Below are 22,450 nucleotides of genomic sequence, written 5' to 3'. Positions count from 1 at the left end.
AGCTCCTGACCTGGCTGTGTTTTGGAGTGGAACAGCTGAGGTTTGGGTATGTGTAGCTGAGTGACACTGGGAGAAGAAATCCGGGAAGGGAAGGAGGGAGACAGCAAAGCTGCGTCCGTGGAGATTCATCAGGGAGTCAAGGCCGTGTTGATCGTCTGGGAAATGAGCTTGGTGCTGCGGAGTTGTCAGCCTTGCAGCTCATCTCTCCACTAACAAAAGAGTTCCTGGGGGAGAACAGATGGTGTTTGGCTCCTACCACCCTCTCTGGTGGCCCAGCAACTTTGCTTTGTAGCTGCTAGAAAAGTGATTTCTGTGATCCCCTTCCCATTCCTGTGGCCGTGCCTGAGCCACCGGGGCTGCTGCCTGCATCTGGGTATTCGGGGGCACGTTCTGCTGCAGATCCTCCCCAGCTCAGCTGGGGCTGGCTGTGCCCCTGCTGCTGTAGGGGGGTGGGAGCTGCTCCGTGGGTGCCATCCGGGTTTGTGCCTGGGCTCTGCCTGTCCCCAGGGCTGCTTGTGGGTTATGGCAGGTAACTGAACTTTGCCAGTTGTTGTTTTCCCCAGAAAACTGCCCTCAGCTGCACACGTCAGCCCTGCTCAAAGAGCAGCAGCAGGGCTGTAAAGCCTATCTCTGGGACAGGCAAGGCTGGCAGCTCCAGGCGCCAGGGCAGTGTCTCCTGAGCAGGTTTGAGCCGGGCAGAACTGGAGCAGAGAGGCTCCCACGAACCCTGAATCATCTGTGGAGCACAGAGCGGCTCAGAACAGCACAGAGCAATTCCCCCTGTGTCCTGGCCCCAGTCAGAGCCACCAGCCCAAGTGCTGCGACCTCGACACGGAGTAGCAGCCTATGGACAGCCCCTGCTCTCAGATGTATTTAACTCTGGCAGCAACACTTTCTAGAAGCTTCCCCACAATCCCAGTTACAGTCTCAGTGACTGATGCCTTGTTTACATGGGAGCCTCGTCTTTGTTCTCCAGATCTGCCCTTGACTCGCTGTCAGGTGTCAGTGTGTGGGGGCTTCAGGCTGTCTGTTGGGTTATTTATGCACCAGTTCAGAGGAAAAAGAGCCAGTTTAGAGCTGCCAGTAGATTTTGGTTCTGTGTGGGAGGGGAGGGAAGGGGAGAGGGCGATGCCGGGTGTATAGCAGCAGTGCTTTGCAGTCCCTCTGGCAGGGTCTGGCTGAGCAGCAAAGTGCAGATGGTGATGGGGCTCTGATGGCTCCCACTGTGCTCTGAGCCCGCAGTGGTTCCGGGTCGGAGCAGAAGCCCAGCCAGCAGTTTGTGCTCTGGAGTTGTTGGCATCTGCATGGGAGAAGTAAATGCGATTTGACTTTGTGTCTGCCTTGTGAGAGGATCTGCCATCACAAGGGTCTGTGTGAGACTGAGGGAGCCAGGGGACACATGGGGAGCCCTGCTGCCACCACTCTGATGGGCACAAATAGAAATAAAATATGTGCTCTGTCAGTAAACAGTGCTGAGTGTGACGTCCAGTTGCTGAGGCCAGTGAGCTCATGTCCAGGACCTCTGTGCAGAAAGCTGAGTCAGTTCCGGCCACAAGGAGCTTTGTGGAAGGAGCGTTTTCCAATGCTGTTTAGGGAAATTTTAGGGAGAAAATAAACAGATATCTGACCCCCAAACCCTGCCCCTCTGCCAGGGCATCACAGCAGCAGCTGGGGAGGAGGACGCTGGTGCAGCAAAGGGGATCCACACACCGTGGGGCAGTGTCAAGGTGCTCCCAGCACTGTGTCTGGCAGGCACATGGTAAACTGTAAGTTTCTTGTCTGGCAAATTAATTAGGGAAGAGAAAGGAATAATAGCCTGGGCAGCTGCCCCTGGGCTGGTGGGATGACGTCCTGAGTGGTGGGGCTGTGTCCTGACTCTCAGGGATGGTGTCCTGATGTGCCCCATCTGCTCACGGGGAGTCCCACTGCATGTGAGCTGTGTCCCACATCCCCTCAGGCAAATAGTTTCCTTGGGGACTTCTTCCCCCCCTCCCCCCTGGGGCTGTGGGGCTCCTCTCTGTTGAGGAAGTATCTTTGATCAGTAGAAATTAAACCAGGAAAATATTTTCCATTTGTGTCAGGATAAAAATGGCTCAAGCCAGGCGTGATTGATAGCTGAAAAAAAAAGAGCAGCCCCTGTGCCGTTTCGGAAGGCTTCCCACTGTCCTTGCTTACAGTAAACACCAAATATATTTAGCTGCAGAGCCCAGCATGACACAGCCTCTTACTGCAATAATAGCAGTGCCTTCTCTCTTTTCCTTTTTTTTCTCTTTTCTAAGAAATGGGATTGACTAGAGCTCCTAGGATGCCGGGCAGTGATTGCCTCACGGGTTCACCAGTATCTGTGTTTGTCCTTGTTTACCAGGTCTAGCAACTGTGGGCTGTGGTGACTAACTTGGCAAACAGGAGGCCACGGCACACGGTCCGTGCAGCACCAGTGACGTGCCACCATGCAGGCACTGGTTAAACCCTGCTCCCAGCCTGACTGGGCACCCTGGCCAGCAGAGGAATGGTGAGACCTTTATCAGGACCTGCCTGCATCCTGTTCCCACCCTTTGTTTGCCCCATACGAAGCTATTTTTATTCTAGTGCCAATGTTTGGGTCTCTGGTTTCTTTATTTATCAACAGCTGCAATAGTGCAAGGTTTTACAAACACTGGCCAGACACCAAGGATTTTAGGGAAATGAAACCTTTTCCCAAAGGTCCCTCCGGCATCCTTTATCTGATAATGAAAGATTTTACCATCTCCCAGCCCTATGTCGTCCTCTTAGCAGTGGTGGCTTCTCAATCTGTTCCCTAATTCCTCTCCATATTAGGTGTAATTTAGCAGCTCCTCTCTCCTCCCCCATCCTGTAATTCGCACTTTTTGGCTTGAGTCATGGCCTGTAATCATATCTGGCCTGCAGTCACTCTGCAGAGGTGAGCCCTTCCCCAGGTACAGATAAGCCTCTCCTTGTGCCAAGCTGAGTGTTCCGACGGACACGGTGCTCCAGACACAGCCTCAGGTCTGGGGCAAGTGGCAGCACCAGAAAGAAGGTGAAGGCAATTATTGTCTGTGCTCTCACATCCCTCCCAAAGGCGCAAACTTGGTTGTCACTAATAAATTGCTTAGAGACCTGTGGCCGAGGTGTGCAGGAATACAGCCCAGGTGACAGGGAAGTGTCCCCCCAGAAAAACCCTGGGACGGTCCCTGACCACAGTGCAGGGACATTTGAGGCACAGGTGGGACAGCGCTGGGGACTTGCTGCCTTTCCAAGGTACAGCAACTGGTTCTGCAGCAGGGCAAAGTTTGGGATGTGGCACTGGGAGCCCAGCAGCCCCTGGGTGCTCCCAGGAATGCAGCAGCTCCAAAGCCCTGCTCCAGTAGCACAAGTGAAGCAGGAGTTGGGGCACTTGCTCTGAGATAAACTCAGCAGTGAGTGGAGAAAGATAGGCACAGAAATGAGCAATCCTGGCACGGACATGAACACAGGGAGAGGAAAAGCAACCAGACTGGAATTGGCCATGCTCCAGTGGGACCTTCACGATGTAACAACAGCCTGGGGACCCTGAGATGGGGCTGCAAACTCCCAGACACTTTAGGGAGGTTGATCATGAACGAGTTTATAGCTTATGAGGAGTTTGTAAGGGAGCCAAGGCCCAGATAATGGGGGATTTTAATTACTTAGATATTGATGGATATAATAAGTGTGCAGCAAACCACAAAGGGAAACCTGTGGCTGGAGGGGAGAGTGAGATTGATCTATGCACAGCATGTTAAATCACTTAAATCATTCAGAGCCTCTTCTGGCCCCAGCTCCAGGAGCAGAGCCAAGTATGATAAATAAGACTGGAATCGGGAAGTGTCTAGAATCCAAATGTTTGTATTCCTGTTCGATTTCAAATATTCATGGGGACAAAAGCAGCAAAGCACTTGGCTGAGTCTGCCTGGGGGCTGTGGGAATTCCTGTGGAGGGGGCTGGCAGCCCAGCACCAGGAAAGGGCTGCCAGTGCCCGTGGGCAGCTCAGGAACTTTCGCACAGATTTGTCTCAGTGGACGGTGACCTGGGTGAGACCCGGGCACGGCGAGGAGGGACCCAAGGGCCAAAGTGACTGAGAACGATGGAAAGTCTGAGCCAGCAGCGTGGGTGGGATGACGGGCTGGGCATGGCCCAGGGAGCAGAGGGAGCCTGGCAGGCAGGGCTGGTCCCAGGGCTGGTGAGGCTCTGTGGGGTTTGGTGCATCAAAGGTGTGCCCAGGTGTGCCTCCTCCCGCCACCTTGGGCGTGCACCAGGCTTCTCCATCACACAGCTCTGACCATTGGATATCATGGGGAAAATCTCTTAACAAAAGCAAGGAGTCAGGAGTCAGGTAGATGCTGCAAAATGTGTCCGGAAGAGCTGTTGGGCTGCTGGGCAGCTCTGGGTGGCAGCTCCACCATGGAAACATGTGCCCATGCTGCAGGGACAGGGCCTGGCTCCAGAGATAAGGGAGATTTCTGTCTGGGTGGCACCGACCTGGGGCTGGAGCTGCTGCTCTGGATGTGGACAAGGGCTGGGACATCTCCCCTGTTTTTCCATCCACTCCCTGGCAGGCGTCAGTCCCAGCTGACCCAGCAGATCCTGCTGGGCTCAGGGAGCTGGTGCAAAGTCCCATTCTCAGTCAGGGGGATCCTGGGCAGACTGCACATCCCAGCCTCACTGCGGAGCTGGACCTTTGGGAGCTGAGGTCTGGGGGTAGCACCTCTGAAAGAGGGAGGGGACTCTGCTCTTTTGCTGCTTTTCTCTTGCTGAAAAAACATTAATTCTATTGCAGAGCTGCAGAAATGGTGGTAACCCTGCCTGTTCTGGAGCTCAGGTTGTTCCAGCTGGGGTCTGACAGAGAGCAGCAGAGCCTGGACATTGCTGCTCAGGAGCAGTGGGTAGCTGTGGCTGGACTCACCCCACACATTCTGGGCTCCCCCGGTACCTGCCCAAACAAACCCTTCAGACAGAGCGGGGCCTCAGGCTGGCAGCCCGTGGCAGCAGTTCCCAGTGGCGGGATGCAGGGTGGATGCCATTTGGTTATCCTCAAACACATCGTCCCATTTTCAGACACAGGCATTAATTATTTAAATGCCACGTGCTTCCAGTCAGAATGCACCTGAGACCTTAGATGTCTGTGTCTTGTGATCAAGGTTAGACAGGAATGGTTTGAAAACAGAGAAAAATCAAAGCTCTCTGGGAGGAGCTGTCTCAGCCTGCCAGGAGAGCACCCAGGAAAGGCCTGAGCCTTACCGTGGCTCGCTATCCAGAGTGGCAGGATCCCCACCGAATTCACTTCTAAAGGAGCTGCAGCTAATCGAGAGCTGGCTGTGACAGAGCCTTTGGTAACGTGAACTCAGGCGTGGGGAGCCGGAGCTGTGCAGGTTGCTGACCTGAGAACACCGGCCTGACTCCTTCTCTGCAGTTTCTTAGGCACTTTCCTTGTCCACCAAAAGAAGGGGAGTGTGCCCTCCAGTGCCAGGAAACCCCTTGGCTCTCCAGAGACCTCTGACACCTCTCTGCTTTCCCATCTCCCCTTTTCTCCTCTCAAGTGTCCCAAATCCATCCTCCTCGCTCCTAAGGACCTGTTCCCGGCCCCGGTGGCACAGGGCAGGGATTCAAGGTTCAAGGGATTCCGTGTTCAAGGAAGGGATTTGCAGAAGGAAGAAGACCTCCCTGCTGCAGGTCCTGTGGCCCTCCCTGGCACCGCATCGCTGCTGCCCAGCGGGGTTGGGGCATTTCCAGCACGTGAGGAGCCCTGGGCCCGCAGGGCCCCAGCTCCCTCAGCCCTGGCTGCGTTTCTCATTTAGATGGAGTCATTTTTTTCCCCTGGTCCAAGTTTGCTGTTTTCCTGGAATGGCCTGAAATATAATAGACCAAGACGATCATCAGGATGAAATATTTCCTACATGAAATATGCAGCAGCTATTCAGAAATGAAGATCAAGTGGAAGGAGCGCTGCCAGGCAGAGATTTAAAGGTGCTGATAGGTTCCCGTGGGTTGTTTACTGAAGTTATCCCTGAAGCCCCAGTTTTAGGGCTATATATAAAAAAAAAAAAAAAAAAAAAAACCACAAACACCACAATTCAGCAAGAGTTTAATAATTCAAGCTACAGTGTGAAAAAATGACAATCTGCTGAAGGGATCGCAGCTGCTGCGGCAGCCGCCGCCCGCGGGCTCCAGAGACCCCTCGGTCACGATCTCCTGCGTCTGCAGGTCCGCTTCTGTTCCCTCTGCCCATGAAATGTTATCTTTTAATTTATTTTAATTAATTTCCTCTACCAGGTGGAAAAGTTACCTTTTATTTTCGTTTTTCATGTTGAAAAGACTATTTTAAAATGTTACAGACACTTAGAAACGGCTTTCAGTCCAAGCCACGTGAAGGCGCCGGATCTGTGCCATGCGCCCCTGGAAAATGGTTCCGGCGGGACAGTGTCCCCAGGCGGCGGGGGTGTCCGCTCCCGCTGATCGGGAAGCCGAGGTGGCGGGGGGTGGCCGCGGTGTCGGGGGTGGCTGCGGCGGCTCCGCGGGGTGAGTTTTATCCTCCAGAAACCCCAGGGCCGCCGTCGTTTCGCAGCTCCATACGGAACGCACGGACTCTGAAGATGGCAGGAACCGGAGCACATTTCCTGCAGCACAGCTCCCTCCCGGAGCTGTCGGCTCCAGTGTCGGTCCCGTTCCCTCCCGGAGCTGTCGGCTCCAGTGTCGGTCCCGTTCCCTCCCGGAGCTGTCGGCTCCAATGTCGGTCCCGTTCCCTCCCGGAGCTGTCGGCTCCAGTGTCGGTCCCGTTCCCTCCCGGAGCTGTCGGCTCCAGTGTCGGTCCCGTTCCCTCCCGGAGCTGTCGGCTCCAGTGTCGGTCCCGTTCCCTCCCGGAGCTGTCGGCTCCAGTGTCGGTCCCGTTCCTTCCCGGAGCTGTCAGCTCCAGTCCCGTTCCCTCCCGGAGATGACGGTTCCGGTCTCGTTCCCTCCCGGTCTCGGTCCCTCCATTGGCGGCTCCGCGGGCTCCGGGGCGGGAGGTGGGAGCCACAAGCGTTTTGTGCCTTTTTAACCTTTTCTGTATTTGTTTTTGGTATTTTTCTCCCCTTTTGCTACATGCGATCTTTAGAGGGGTTTTTGTGTTGCCTTTTCCCCTCCGCTTTTCTCCCCAAAGCGGGTGTTCGGGGGCTGTGCCGGGTCCGCACGGCTCCCCCCGCCCGGGCACTGCAGAGCCAAGGATCTCCTCTCTATGGATGTGCGGCTCGGCTTCCTTGATTCATTTTAAGCTCATAACTATTTAGAAAAAAAATTATCTTAACCGCCTAAGATAGTGCTGATATATTGGTTACATGATGTAAATTTACTGATTTTATAATAGGCACTATTAATAAAACGTTATTACTATATTTATAGCCGGCTTCTTATATACTTTAGCATCTCTTTGTGCAATTATTTAAAAGACTCGTGTCGTTCCAGGATTATTCTTTTTGTTTAAAATATGGTAGGGGATCTCCTCCCCACCCAGTCAGAGCTCGGGCTGTAGCCAGGTCTTAGCTCTACCTGGATGAGGAATTTGCCAACAGACCCGGGTGTTTTCTGCATCAAAACAATACTCAAGTAGCTTTGACTTTATTTAGCCCTTCGCTGACCCCCGAAGCGCTCCGCCCTCCACCCCAATCGCAGCCGTGCCCCGCTCCGTGCCGCTCCAAACGCGGCTTTCTGCCGCCACCTGGTGATGCGCTCGGCGCCCGGCCGCTCGGCTGCCTCGGCACCGCGGCTCTGCTGCTCCGTGTGCCCCCCGTGCCTGCCCGAGCTGCGGCCCCCACGCCCGGGGAGCGAGCGGGGCTTGGAGGGACGCAGCTCTTCCCGGGACGCTGTGCCCGGTGCCAGGGGAGGACGCTGCGCTCGCTGTGAGCCTGCTGCGGGCGGCGGCGGCAGCAGCAGCAGCAGCAGCAGCAGCAGCGGCAGCAGCAGCACTGTTCTCTCTCAGCAGCCCCGAGGTGTTCCTCACGTCCCAGACGTGCACAGGTGGGAAGGCCGCTGCTGATGGGAGGTTTTGGATCTCGGCTTGTGCGTTGCAGACAGACACCGAAGCGCCTTGGGCTCCTGCACCCACTTTGGGCAGCCCTCGGGGCAGTCAGGCGCTTATCATCCCCTCCCGGGTGCTGTCCCTGATGCTCTTCAGGAAGCTGAAGATGTGGGAGCCGCCGGTTCCTTTGGCCTCCAGGGCAGACGGGGGCTTCCCCGCAGAGGGGCCGGCCCCGGCACCCGGCTGTGCCCGCCGGGCCTTGGCCTTGGCCGCCGCGGTGGCGATGTACTTGGTGACAATGGCGATGTGGCAGGACCTGAAGGCGGCCAGCGCGGACACGCAGCGGTTGAAGGCGGCGCGGAGCCGCGCGTCCCCCGAGCACAGCACGTGCTGCTTCAGGGACACGGCGCCCCGGATCCGCTCCACGAAGGCTCTGTGCGCCGGGGGCATGTAGTGCCTCATCCTGTGCAGGAAGGCAGCTGCAAGGCACCAGCGGAGCAAGGAATAAGCTGTGGGTAAATGGAGCAAAGGCCCCGGGCCAGAGAAGCTGGCCTGGAGCTGTGGTGCTGGTGCAGTTTGCGGGGACCCCTGCACAGCCTCCTCGGCTCTGCCTCCAATTAAGTGAGAAAGAAAACCCATATCAGGGCAGGGCTCCATCAGGGCTGGTGCTTACCCTAAAAGGCAGTGTTTAGCCCTGCTCCCAGCCTTTTTTTTTTTTTTTTTTTTTTTCCTCTAGTAAAGTGGTTTTGCTAATTTCTGGTAAATATCTCTGTTGTGGGCTGGCTGTGAAGCTTTATGAATGGCCTCTCACTGGCAGGATGCCTGCACTCTCTGCTCCTTCGTCTCTGGGCCCATAGAGAAGCTCAGCAAAAAGCTGACATACAAGAAACCAAATTAAATGTGTGCTTCTGTGAATTTATCCTGGTGAGGAAGCACCTGCCAGAGCCACATTTACAACCTTCCTCCCTGGAACTGGGCAGAGCCTGGTCCAGGCTCTGCAAGGATGAGATGGGCACCTGTCCTCCTGCCTGACAGAGCCGGCACAGCCACGGGAATCGCTCTGGCTCACCCCTTCCCCTGCCCCTCACTTGCTCGGGAAAAGGAAAAGCTCGTGGCTCACCACAGTCCTGGCGGTGGCAGATCCCCAGGAGCTCATCGAAGGCGTGCAGCACCGTGCTCTGCGCCGCGCTGCCCCCCGAGTACGCCAGGGGCTCCGGGGACACCCCCTCGTAGATGAGCCCGTGTGGCATGGCAGGGTTGTCCTTCCAGCTGAGCAGGAGACACGGCAGTCAGGCAGCGGCCATGGGGCTGGCGACAGGGGCCTGTCAGAAGGGACCTTGGGCTGGCAAGATCGAGCAAAACTTTCCTGGCCCGGCCCATGGATCTCCTCCTCCAGCTCAGCCTTGTCAGCCTTCCTCAAACAGGAGATAAACTTGGAAATCAAATACTGTGCCAAAGCACACAATGAGGCCGTGGGTGTGAGGAGAAATCCTTAATTTTCCTTTGCCAGAAGAGCGTTCTCTGGGATCTCCATGCCCTGGTGAGCACCCTGTGGTGTGGTGCTGGGACATGTCGCCCTGCCTGGCTGCACCTCCTGCTCCAGTCAGGAAGGTTTCTGCAAGCAGAGCTGCCTTGGGTGTGCGGGAGGGGAGGGGGCACTTGTCTGGGCAATAGTGGCACTTTACATCAATTCCTTGATTGTCACTGGCGGTTTGGGGAAGCAGGTAAGTCACCCAAACACTTCTCTGAGCCCCTGAAGTTTGAGTTTTCCTTTGTTCTTCTAACTCAAGGTGAAGTCTTTTTTAAAGGCATTTAAAAGATGAGTAGAGGCCAGGCCAGCCTGCCTCTATTTATCTCTGCAGATTAGAAGGGAAGGATGGGAATTCCTCCCTCTGAAGCTGCTGGTCCTGGGCAGGTCGGGAGCCAGCACTGCCGGTGCCTCCCACACACTCCCTGAACTCAGACCCTGCCAGCCCCCCTTGTGCCGAAATGGAGGAGTGCTCACACCCAAATGGAGACACAAGTTAGGATTTCAGGGAGGTAAAGTGCCTGGCACAAAAATATCTGCTGACTTTTAGCACAGTGCACCATTCCATGAGGCTTTCGGTGCTCGCTGCAGTGTCTCGTGGGCTACAGGAACAGATTTACACAAACTGCAGAGAAAATAGATTCATTATCAAATACCAGAATATTTTTAGTTCTCCCAGGATTGTATTTATAGTAACCTCTACTAGCGGGAAGTTCTTAGAAGGGAATTTGCAAGGCATGTTTTCCCAAGCTGATGACCATCGAGACAAGGTCAGCTTGGATAAAAAATGAGAGAAACTTAATCACGATGCATGGAGCCTTCTACTTGGGAATGCTGAGATATGATGGAGAGTAATAAAAATAGAACCCCCCTGAGAAGCCTGGGACCTGCAGAGGCTGCAGCCCCACGGGGATGCTGAGGGATGGGGAACGCGCCCTGCTGGGCTCTGGGGGCCGTGGCTCCTCCTTGCCCAAACAGCATTTTCAGTACTGAGGGGGATTTTCTTTTTTTCAACTGACAGAATTGTAACAGAACAGCAGCAAGAGGATTGTTGCGGTGTTTCTTTAACACGCAGTGGGAGGAACATCTTCTAGGCTTTGCAGCTCTGTGTACACAGTGTGGAAGTAAAGAGAAATTCCTCCTCTGTCAAAACTGTTTGGCCAAGAGCAGGAAAGATTAATTTGTGCACAATTCCGGCCGTCGGGGCTGTCAGGGCTGAGCTGAAGCGTGGGATGGAGAGAAGCTGGAGGGAGGCAGACCCAAGCCTTTGGCCACAGTCCATGCCCAGCTGATCCAGTGCCTAGGAATTCCTGAGGGACAGGATCATGATGCTCCATAGGGCATCACTCCCAGGCACAGTGCTGGTCCCTGTCCTGTCCTGGGGAATTCCATATCCCAACTGGGCTGCCCCTTCCCTGCACATTCCCAGCTCCCCCCAGCCCTGGGAGCTGCCAGCACAGTGGCTCTGGGGGGAAACAGGCGGCACTTACCCCGAGAGAAAGATCCGGATCACAGAGTAGAATACTTCTGGATCCACATAGTCTAGGAGGAAGTGAACCAGATCAGAGGTGATGAGCGGTTACACCCGTGTGTGTGATGAGCTGCAGCATGCACAGGCACCAGCTGCTCTCACCGTGCATCCGCCTCAGCGCCGCACTCATGGCCCCGATGGCCCCTGCCAGCTCCTCCAGGGCTCTGTGCAGGGCCTCCTCATCGCAGCGCAGGATGGCCCCGAGGGCCAGGATGATTGCCTGAGAGAGGAGAGCACCGAGTCACAAAGGGTGATGATGTCTGAGTGCAGCAGCTCTGGACATTTGCTGGCACCCTTGCCAGCGGTGCCCCTTCCCCAGCCCAGGCTCAGGGGACAGGAACACCTTGTGGGTGCACCTCAGGCACTTCCCAGTGCAGGCAAGCAAAGAGCCCCGACAGGCAGCGGTACCCACCTTAATGCCAGGCACAGCTGCCTTCTCAACAAGCAGCGTGACAAGGATGAAGCCCCGCAGGCTCTCTCCCCCAGGCAGAGTGATGATCGTGTCCAGGTTCCTGCACAAAGGGGCCGAGGAGAGGTATTGGGGGGGTGGTGGCTCAGGATTTCCCTACACACCCTGGGACCCACTGAGCCCTTGGAACAAAACCATCCCAGACTCCAGAGCCTCTTATCTGCACCCTGTGCAGAGAGGAGCTGGCACAGAGTGAAAGGAGAGCAGGACTGCTCTGGTTTAGGGGCCCTGCCATGCTCCCCGTAGCCCATGGCCACTGGGTCTGTGCAGCCAGAGCAGCCAGCGGCTCTGCCACAGTCCCTTTGCTGTCATCGCGGTGGCACTTGTGTGACAAACACTGTTCTCGTGTGCACACATCCAGAGAGGTTCAGCCCAAGCACTGCTGGAGAGCTGGGCCAATCCAAACAAAACCAACACTGTTAGAAAATAAATGAGCATTAACTACTTACTCAATTTCCAGAGGCCTGGAGGCATTTCAGTTATGGCCAACAAATGCGCAAGAAAAGGAGAGAGAGAGAGATTATAGATTGTCCTAGTGATGGTCTGTGTTCTGCAGGGAATAGAGAAGCTGTCCCCAGGGGCTGCTCCCAGAGGCACCCATGTTCCCACAGAGTTCCTGTGTCCGCACCCATGGGGCCGATCCCAGCAAAGGTGGGATTTGGGGGGTTTTGGCAGAACAGGAGCAGTTTGGGAACAGCCTGTCCCCAACACCTGCTCATCACTGCTGCCCAACCGCAGGAAGAACCGCGCTTCATCCGGTGGCATTTTCCTGTTTACCCATGGGGGTCCTTCCTCCTCCAGTTGGCCAACACAAAGTCTGCGTGGCTGAGGATGGGCGGGAGGCCCAGGGCCTGTGAGACCTCCCAGTAGGGGACGGCGAGATTTCGGGGCAGGACCTGAGTGGCACAAAGCACAGGGGAAGATGGGGATGTTGTCAGGCTGCAGAAAGGCGCCTGTCTGCAGGCAGCAGCCGGGCAGGAGGGGGCACGCTCCTGCTGCAGCCACAGGAAAGGGGCTTTGCTCCCGTGGGAGCAGTTCTAAAGGAGCAGCATCAGCTCCCAGACCCCAAGGAGCAGGTGAACCTGCTTTACCTTGCCTTTACCTGCACGGTGCCCTCCTCGCCCTCCTGCCAGACGTAGCCCATGGTGATGAAGCTGAGCACCAGGTGTGCCAAGTGCAGCTCCTCACGTCCTCGGAGGTGCTGGGTGCTCAGCTGCGGCATCTGCCAGGGAAAGCCTTGGGAGCCAGGAGCAGAGCCAGCAGTGCCAAGGCCCCTGCCCCACCAGCCAGCGGAGCCCTCCTAGTGCTTGTCCCCTGCCTTCAAGCCTCTCTTCCCACCCGCTCTGCTGGATTTGCTCCTGCTGCACTGCTCCTGGTTTGTGAGCAGGGACAGCAATCCGTGGGATTTTCCTCCAACGGGAATCCCTCCTCCTGGTGCTGGGATGCCCATGGGAGCAGCTGATCCCTGTGTGCCGAAAGGGTTGAGCCTGTGTGGATGGAGCTCCTGTGCTCCTTTGGCAGGGAGCATGGCTGGGATGAGACACGGTTCTTGTGACACCTAGAGGGGCCCTGCTGCAGCCCCTGCTGGCTGCTGAGCACTTGGATCTGGTGCAGGAATTATTTCTGTGCCAATGTTAAGACTTTGCTGTCGCCTGGTGTCAGTCCTGGCTCAGCACGTGTCTGTGCTGCTGGGTTGCTTTTGCACATTTTAGACACTGCTGTGTCAGACCAAGGTTTGAGGGAGCTCCGGAGGCAGGAAGGAGAGCACCATACCTGGTGAACGCGTGAGCGGAGCTGATGGCTCGTGATCAGCTGGGGCAGTTCATGGGCGATGTCCATCCAGGGCCCGTAGGGTGCTGGCAGCTCTGTCTTGGAGAGAGGCAGAGGGAGGGCTGTGAACGTGCCCAGGCTCCCAGCACCCACCCAGCCTCACACGCCACTGCTGATGGCCTGGGCCTGGTTCCCCCTCCTGTAAGATGAGCCTGTGTGGTCACAAATTAATGGATGGTGAACGGGATCCCTCTGTGCCCACCCGCTCCCACTGCGGAGCGGGGCCAGTAATAAACAGCCCCACTTTGGGCACAGCCGACCTGCCCCTCTTGTGCTCCCCAAATTCCTGCAGAGCCAAGGCCAGTGTGTAAATGGCAGAGCTCCTTCACCTCTCCTCTGTGCTGCCTGCTGCAGCTGCTTTCATCATTTTAAAGGGTAGGGGTTTGTCCTATGAAACCGCCTGTGCCAAAATAGCACCCGCCTTCCTGGTCATTCTTTGTAAAGTGTTACAGCAAAATGCTAAATCAAAGCTCCCCCAGAAAGCTGCTCACCAACCCCTCTATTTTCCTGCCTGCCTCCTGTGGCACGCGGCTGGGGAGGCACAGCCAGCTCCTACCAGAGGGTTGGGAAGCAGGAAGCCAAACTCCTCGGAGACCTGAAACCCGGTCAGTGTCAGAGGCAGTGGGGGCTCGTCCGTGTCACCGCTGGCCTCCATTGCTGTGGCCGCAGGACGTGCTCTGGCCTGGCCGCCCCGCTGGCCGTGAGTGCTGAGCCAGCGCCGGCACCTTGTCCTGGGGGTCAGGCCCGGCTGCCCAATGGCCAGAGGGTGGGAGCAAACACGGCTAAAGGTTGCTGATAAGGCTCTGTCGTGGAGCAAACATTAAACCCTGTCCCTGTGGGTATCCACCCTCGGGGATCTGTCTCTGGGGCTGTGAGCTGCCTCCTCCCAGGACCACCCTGAGGGGCTCCCGTGGGATGGGAGGGGGCCTGGGCCAGCAGCTCAGGGACACTGCTTCTGTGCCTGGGGGTCCCCACCATCCTGGCAATGCCAAACTCGTGTGCAGCAGGCTGCTGACCTGACTGTGGCCGGCAGGAGCCAGCCTGGGGGTGGCCAATGCTGGCCACCTGGCCAGAGATGCACAAAACACAGTTGATGCTGCTGCTGCTGCTTTCCCTGTGCTGCTGGGGGCCACTGGGGCTGCTGGTGGGGTCCCACCACCGGAGCGGGGGTCAGCAGGATGCTCTGAGCAGGGCTTTCCCAAACAGCCTCTTTCTGGGGAAAATCAGCCCTGTGAGTGCTGCCTGGGGCTGGGGCTGGGGGCACTGTGAGTGCTGGGAAGGGTACAAACAGCAGGACTGACATCTCCGTGGGGCACAGGTCCAAGGGCAATGCAGGAAAATTACATTTCACATGAAAACCAGAGGTTTTGTGCACCCTCACAGTCAGCACTGTGGCCACCACACAAGGCAGTGGCCTTCCCTGGTCCGCAGCTCTGAGGTGGGGGACCGTGAGCCACACACATGCACAGGCACACAGAGCTCCACTTCAGAGGCACCACAGCGCCTGAGCACCCTGCTGAGCAGTGCCCAGCATCAGGCAGCTTCACAGCCCTCACCGATGGGCAAATCCCAGCCACCGCCACGTGCCCACAGAGAAAAGGGGACAATCTCAGCAGCTGTGGCCCCTAGAGCAGGGTTAACGCTGATAAAAAACACAACTATGTAGCATAAAACTGTGGGGCACTGGCCATGACACCAGCTTTGCCCAACATCTTTAATTAGTGCCCACGGTGCTCCTCCAGCGCTGGCTCTGGTCTTGGGTCCATGTGTGTCTTCATCTCCAGGTCTGGCTCTAGGTCTGTCTTCAGCTCTGGGGCCAGCTCTGGCTCCAGATTTAGCTCCAGGTCTGGCTCCAGCTCCCTGTCCATGTTCTGGCTGGTGCTGTGGGGAGACCTACAGCAGTACCTTGGTCCTGACTCGAGCCAGGGAATGCCTCAGCCTGAGGTCACCCCAGCCCTGGGTAGCGTCCTCATGGGAACAGCCTCATCCCCTTCCCTCCCGTCTCCAGGGATCCCCCCAGCCCTCCTGGGGAGCACCGCAGCCCTCTCCAGCCCTGCCTGCCCCCAGGGACTCACCCCTCGGCGCCCTGCGCCTGCTCCCCGCGGCACCGGCCCAGCACCTGCTGCCGCCACAGGCCGAGCCCCAGGGCCGCGGTGAGGACGAGCAGAACCAAGGTGGAGCCCAGCACCAGCCAGGCCATCTCCCCATGGTCCAGGGCGTGCTGCAGGCCTGGCAGGAGAGATGCCGGGTGGGCACGGGGCGCTGGCAGCGCTGCCCGCGCCGTCCCCGCCGCGCTCACCTCCCTGTGCCAGCCGCCGGCCGCTGTCCTTGCGACGCCCCCGGCGCGACCCCTTCCTGCGGCAGTCCGGGGGCTGCCAGCCCGGGGAGCAGTGGCAGCTGCCCTTGTTGTTGCACACCTGGAGGGCCCAGGGCAGCGCTACGGGTGTGCGGTGAACTCCGCAGCCTGCCCCCCAGCCCAGCACCCCCGGGACTCACGCCGTGGCCGTGGCAGTTTTCTTTGCTGTCGCAGCTGTGTCCCAGCACCGAGAGCGGGTGACACGTGTTGTTTATACACACCTGGGAAAAACCACGGCAGCTCCAGCCCGGCGCTGCCTCACCCATACAGCACCCAGCACATCAGGCTATGGCCCAAAGGGAAAGGAAAACACACCATTTAAAAAAATAAAATACAGTTCTGCCCTGGGGCTAGGTCATGCTTAGTGCTCATGCCCCACCAAACCTTTAATGCAACATTTGCAAGTTTTTACAGCGTTTCTAAATATCAAGCACGCTGCTGCAAGGAACAAGTGTTTCGGTGGTCTTGTTAATATTTACAGTTTGTATTTGTCATTTCAGATGATTGCAAAGTATTTCCTTACCCTTCCGGAGCCACACTTTGTCCCTGGAGGAACCAGAAGCGGGTCCAGCCATGCCGACACGTTCAGGTAGTTGAGAGACACACACAGGTGCTGCCGCACTCGGGCGTAAATCACGGCAGCAGCCGTGGAAGAGAAGGGCTTGAGGGAGGGGTACGTGCAGATTAACTTCCCACACCGGAGATTCCTGGGAAGCCAATTTGCACAGGATGAGTATCAGACATACACAGACACACACAGATACTGCCCGATGAACACTGGAACGTTGAACAGCACACTCTGGTGAGAAAACATCAGCAGGACGGGGAAGTCCAAGGGAGGAGCTGTGACATAAGGAGAGACACCGTATCGAGGAGAACACACGCAGAGGTGTTTATTGCTTCACAAATCTCACCATAAACTGCAGTCCTGACCCTTCTCTTGACTGTCCAGTCCCAATTAAACATGCATTCTAGCAGAGCCAGTGCCCCCTCCCCAGCGTACCTCCAAGCACAGCTCTGGTACTTGTGTCTGCTCCTCAGCCCGCAGTGCCCAAACCTGTCCCGCTGCCCGTTGATCTCCTCATAACACACCACGGGAGCATTCCTGGAATCTACAAGTTCAGCAATAATATTTGTTACAGTTAAAAGGAACACAAAGGAACATATTATGGTATCTAATAATTTCATTTTTCATTATTTAATTAGAGGAAACATGCCTATCCCTGCCCAAACCCCCAGCAGTCCTGAACCTCAGAAATCAGCAGGGGAGTAGCAAATGGGGAAATTCTCTGACTGAGTTTGCCCACAGAAATAATTTGCTTTTTGTTCTTTCCATTGTTATCTGTGAAGCACTGGGGGACTCTGTAAACCCGAGCCAGAACAGAGCTTGAAATGCTTTCCTAAAGCTGTGCCTTCTCTGCAGGTGCCCCACTCTCACCCGAGACTGGCGCACTGAAGCGTTCAGGTATGAACTGAGCATCGCCCCTGCCCTGCGCAGTGCCAGTGCCACCAGCACGGCCCCGTCACCTTTCCCGTAGATCCGCTTGCACTGCAGGTCTGAGGACTGGCAGCGTCCCTGGTAGCAGTAGCCCGTGCCGTGCCCGCAGTCGTGCCCATCCTGCACGTACACGTCAGGGGGGCAGGAGGCGGAGGAGCCGCTGCAGAACTCGGGCAGGTCACACTGGGCATCGGTGGCCGGGCGGCACAGCGTGTTCCTCTTCTTGAACTGCAGAGGAGGATGAGCTCTGCAGCCTCCCACACCCGAGCCCGCTCTGCCCCTCCTGACGGCGGCCTCAGGGTCCCCCTCGAGCCCCTCGTGTGCCCAGGCTCGTGTGGCGCTGCCTGGGACAGGCTTCGGTCACATTCCCCCAGGGGCTCCCAAGAGCTGGGGAGGCCAGCCCCAGGAACCTTTCCCTTTGCACGGCAGGAAATTGGGCTCTATCCCTCAGCATGGGAACGTACTATTTGTCCAAAATAATGATTTTGTGACATTTATAAAAATGTGCCTTACCTGGCAATTTTTACAACATGATCCAGAGGCACATCTTGCTCTTGGCTTCAGTCTACACCTGTTAGTGCAGCACATGTCCTTCAGGCATTCCTGGGGATACATGGCAAACGTGTTATTTTATTTTATTTTATTTTATTTTATTTTATTTTATTTTATTTTATTTTATTTTATTTTATTGTCCCCCCGAGCTTCTCCTCCTCTCCCCGTACCGCCTGGGCAATGTCCAGCAGAACAAACGGGCAGAGCCACACAGAAACAACCTCAAACCCGGCATGACCCTGCCTGGGCTGCTCCCCGCTGCCTGCGGCTCCGGGGCTCGTCACTCCCCGCACGCAGCCACGGCACAAAGGCCGGGTTTATTTATCCCCGGTCCCCACCTGCGCTGTGCCGCAGTCGCACTGCTCGCCCGGCTCCACCACGCGGTTGCCGCAGATGGCTCCGCTCCGCCGGGACAGGCGGGGGCTGCCGAAAAGACACCAGCCTCTGCCCTGCTTCAGGAAGGTCGCAAAGTCCCTGACGCTGCAGTTACTAAAGGCTTTTGCCCCGCTGAAATGTCTGAAATAAAGCAATTATCAGCTTACACGTTACGCATTCACCGTCCCTCTCTCTCTCCAAAGCTCTGTGCGAGTCAAGGGCTCGCCCAGACACTGGCACAGGGTGTGATGGCCCAGGCGTCGATTAATTTGTTATTAACGGATTGAAAAACGTTCTGAAGTACCTTCATTTTAGAGAGCAAAAGTCTCTTTTGTCAAATTAAGCAGTAAATTGCTATTTAATTAATTCTCTTTTTCTTAGAGGAATAATAAAAGCAGGTATTTCTTCAGTGAAACAGCGGTCAGGTGTTGGAATTGCTGCCCAGGGAGGCGGTGGAGTCCCCATCCCTGGAGGTGTTGAAGAAATGACTGGCACGGTCCCCGGTGCTCTGGGGCAGTTGACAGGGTGGTGATTGGTGGGACTCAATGGTCTCGGGGGCCTTTCCAACCTGAGTGATTCCATGAGTCCCCGAGTCTGATCTGTTGCACTTTTTGCAGTGGAATGACAGTTGTAGAGGACACCTCTGACAAGGGGACACCACGACCCGTCCCTGTCCCCCTGCAGCCCCCGGGGCAAACTCACGGCGCCTCGGGGCTCATGACGCAGACGCGCCCGGGGCAGCTGCAGCCTCGGGAGCTGTCCGAGCTCATGCCCAGGCTGTGGCCCAGCACCTGCGCCAGGAGGACGGAGAAGGACTCCAGCGTCACGTTCCCGTGGTACTGGAGGGAGGACAGAGATGAGTTACCACAGCTGAGATCCCTGCTCGGGACACAGATCCTCCCACATCTCCATCCACCCCTGTTCCGCTGCCCTGCGCTCGTGTGGGCTGGTGAGGGACAGGCAGGGCACACGTGGGGCCATACCAGGGCCACTGTAGCAGCAGCCTCTCTCTGACACGCCTCTCCTGGAGCTGCTGCGCCCGTGAATGCTCCGTGGTCCCTGTACCTGGAACAGAGGCGTGGTCGCTGCTGGTCCCAGGGACACCCTCCCGCTGTGGTGAGGGGGTGCTGGGCCTGTACAGCCCGAGAGCCCCCTTGGAGCCCCCGACCGTTCTGCTGTGCCCAGGGGAGCTGGGGCAGGGTCTGCGTGCTGGGAGGCTGGTGCCTGGTGCTGGGCAGGGGTTGGGGGCTGCCACCATTCCCATCTCCTCCATCTGGGTGGGTGGCAAGGGATGGACGGCACCATTGCAGCTGCTGCATCGCTAGGAGGAAGGTCTTGGAAGAAATACTTTAAGAGTATTAAGGATTTAAGAAATATGGATTTTTTAAAAAAGCATTTGCAAAAAGAATATATTTCAACTTACATTGGTTTGACTGCTACCACGTAACCTTTAACACTAATGAACCTTTATCTTACCCTAAGAGAGAAGCGATGTTGTGCGCCTGTGGCTCCAGAGACAACTGTTTCCACTGTAAAAATCGCTGTAGAAGGTCATCTGTGTCCCCTGCTGTCGATATTTTATCCCCCTCTGCCCACAGCTCCAGGGAGGACAGCACAATGGTGACATTAAGGGGATTAAACATCTGAAAGTATCAGAGAAGAAACATCTGCTCTCACACCTCCCCTTCATGCAGTCACTACTCTGCACACAGTAAGAACATGGGAAAAGTGAATTGCTGCTGTCAATGCATCAATGACATCTGTAGCCAAAAAGAATAAACACACCTGAAGAATAAAGAGATGCAGCAAGAGGCCTGAGCCAAAGTCCAATAACTTCAGAAGTGTTAGGGCTTTTGGGAATAACTTTTCATTACACAAGTGAACCTTAAGACCACCAGTGGAGTAAGGAACAGGACTGGAAGTTGATTACCAGCACCCGGGAGTAAGCAAATTAATTGGCTTAGAGAGATCAGGGCTCTGCTGCACAGAGAGGGAAGCACAGGAGCCCTCAAAACGCAGGGGTTTGGCTGCCCTAAGGCAAACTGCCTGTTTATCTGTACATCTGCACGAGGCATGGCCATCACACCGGGAAAGATGTTCTGGTGTGGCAGGCTGATGTGTGCAGAGGAAAAACCTGCTCAGGAAACATGGAATTTTTCACATAACGTCCTCCTAAACCTAAAAGCAGCTAGAAAAGAGGTGGCCACTGCTAACATCAACATCCCCCTCGTCCCCCATCTCCCTGCAGTACAAACCAGACTTAAGAACTCACACTGTTGATTAAATTGAAGGCCTGGATTATCTTCTGAGTGGCAGCATTTGGGTCTGATCCCATATAGTTGTACTGAAAAATAACCCAAGAGGACACAAGGGCAGACAAGGTGCTTACCAGGGTGAAGCATAACAATGTTAGAACACTGAAATTATTCCCAACACCGAGCCATGGAGACATGAGCTACAAGTCCATATTCCTTCTTTCCTACAAAATCCACAGTACACGTGGATTACAGTATGCATTGCGCACAGTACATAACTTTTCAGAACGGAAAACAAATCCATGTAAAAGCTGGGAAATGTTACCATTTCCACGCTCACAGAAGTCAGGCAAAGACAAGAAAAACGTAGCTGGCATGGACTTACCAAAGCCTTGTCCAAAACCACGTATACTGTGAGGTATTTGGGAGATTGTGCAGCGGCCGAGAGGGGCTGAAAGAGAAAACGCGCTTCAAAGTCAGATTCTGCATTCTCTGGCTGCCTCACTGCTGCCTCACTGTTGGCTGTGCTTCCCAAGTGTCCCTTCAAAGCTCGTGTCCAAACGTGTGGCCAAAGCTTCCAGCAGAACCAGACCCCTCCTGGCGGGGCAGGGACACCCGCAGCACTGTGAGAACAGGCGCCGCTCACCTCGTCATCCCCGAGAGCCTCGTCCGGCGGCCCCCAGGCCCCCAGCGCCCCCAGCCCTCCCTCGGGGGGGCCGTGGGCCGGGAGAGCCGCTGCCGTCTGCTCCTCAGCCGCTCGATACAACACGTGCTGGAAGGCAGGCGAGTAGCCCAGGGGCTGGATCCCGTAGCTCACGTTCTCAAACTGCAGCAAGCCCCTGCCAAGGCACCGGCCGCTGGCTCCTGGGCACGGGGACGCTGCCCCGGCTCCAGCTGCCTCCAGGCCAGGCTGCCAGGGCACCCCTGGCCCCCGCGGCAAAGGCCTGGCAAGTGCCCAGGGAGAGCAGCACAGGGACAGGGCTGGTGCTTTACCTGAGCCCCGAGCAGGTGCTGAGGGTCACTGCCGAGCTGGGGAAGCCATCGATGTACCCCCAGTAGTGGCAGCCTCCCTGTGACGTGACAGAGGACAGGGAGCCCCTTCCGTGGCTGGGAAGGCGGTGCCCTTGCCCACCACCCCAACAGCTGCACCAGCTGCCTCGGGCAGAGCCACTCGGAGCGCAAGCAGCCCGAAGCAAAGCCGGGTTACCTCAATGTGGGCAGAATCAGAGTGCAGAGACCCCTGCTCACTGGATATGTAAGTATGGAAGTCAGCAGATAAAAAGGCACTACAAGAGAGAGGTGCAAAGTGAGGTACTTAAAACAGCATCCATTACCCAGAGCCTCTCAAGCTTCTGGCAGGTCCTGCAGCCACCGGGGATCAGGGCAGCTGCTGTCAGTGAGGGCAATGGCAGGGCCAACTCACTGCTGCTGCAGGTGGATGGTGTACGGCCTCCCCTCAATCCTCAGGATGTAGGACACTGCATCCTTGTGCACACAGAAAAGCAGAGGAGGGGAGAATTGGGAACGGGGAGTTGGAAATAGCACGATCTGAGCGAGAGCTGCTGTAAACACCAAAGGGGGAGCACAGAGGGAGTGCACCCACCACGGTGCTGGCAGCTCTGCTGTGGTGATATTGTTACAGCTGCCACCACATCCGTACTCCCCCAGCCCTCTTCTGCAGCTGAAGACCTCACGTTGCCCTCCCTTGTCCCAGCCTCCCCAGAGCCCCCCAGCACCGTGCCTGCTTCAGCCCCGCCACTCCTTTAGTGTTCGCCCCCAGCTGCTGCGGGACTGTGATCTGGGACCAAACCCGCCCACCCACAGGGGACAGAGACCCCCATGGCTGAGCCCAGTCCCGGGGCGTGGGGGGGTCGGGGGGGCCCTGCCCAGCCTCGTGCAGCAGCTCCAGGAGCAGCAGGAGCAGCAGCGGTGGCATTGCACAAAGCGGTCCCATGGCCGGCCGGTAACGCTGCACCAGTAACGGCCCCACAGCCCACCAGTAACGGCCCCACCGGCAACAGCCCCTCCCTCCCTCCCTCCCTCCAAGC

General features: G+C 56.5%; 2 protein-coding genes across 2 annotated transcripts; both read right to left on the bottom strand.

The window, feature by feature from the left end:
* Positions 1–7,830: 7,830 nt before the first annotated feature.
* On the bottom strand, positions 7,831–14,021 carry LOC120763981 (indoleamine 2,3-dioxygenase 2-like). Its single transcript, XM_058423730.1, has 10 exons — positions 13,923–14,021; positions 13,310–13,405; positions 12,639–12,758; positions 12,314–12,432; positions 11,986–12,000; positions 11,480–11,579; positions 11,170–11,287; positions 11,027–11,078; positions 9,129–9,277; positions 7,831–8,487 (listed from the first exon to the last, which is right to left on the bottom strand). Exons 1-10 carry the CDS (start codon positions 14,019–14,021, stop codon positions 8,117–8,119), a joined length of 1,239 nt encoding a protein of 412 aa, XP_058279713.1. The 3' UTR covers positions 7,831–8,116.
* A 1,603-nt stretch (positions 14,022–15,624) lies between these two features.
* On the bottom strand, positions 15,625–22,356 carry LOC120763980 (disintegrin and metalloproteinase domain-containing protein 32-like; the record flags this gene model as incomplete). The annotated part of the gene is made up of 17 exons (XM_040087617.1): positions 22,162–22,356; positions 21,826–21,887; positions 21,610–21,688; positions 21,396–21,472; positions 21,049–21,241; positions 20,788–20,853; positions 20,420–20,491; positions 19,624–19,790; positions 19,131–19,212; positions 18,850–18,986; positions 18,111–18,288; positions 17,734–17,823; positions 17,250–17,448; positions 16,726–16,834; positions 16,246–16,429; positions 15,863–15,943; positions 15,625–15,783 (listed from the first exon to the last, which is right to left on the bottom strand). Coding segments are annotated over exons 1-17 (2,130 nt in total), but the record flags the coding sequence as incomplete, so codon positions are not given.
* Positions 22,357–22,450: the final 94 nt, after the last annotated feature.

Source organism: Hirundo rustica, chromosome 28, assembly GCF_015227805.2.
Source record: "Hirundo rustica isolate bHirRus1 chromosome 28, bHirRus1.pri.v3, whole genome shotgun sequence".
NCBI classification, from domain to species: domain Eukaryota; kingdom Metazoa; phylum Chordata; class Aves; order Passeriformes; family Hirundinidae; genus Hirundo; species Hirundo rustica.
Note: the sequence above shows the minus strand (reverse complement) of the source record. Positions and strands in the feature narration are given on the sequence as shown.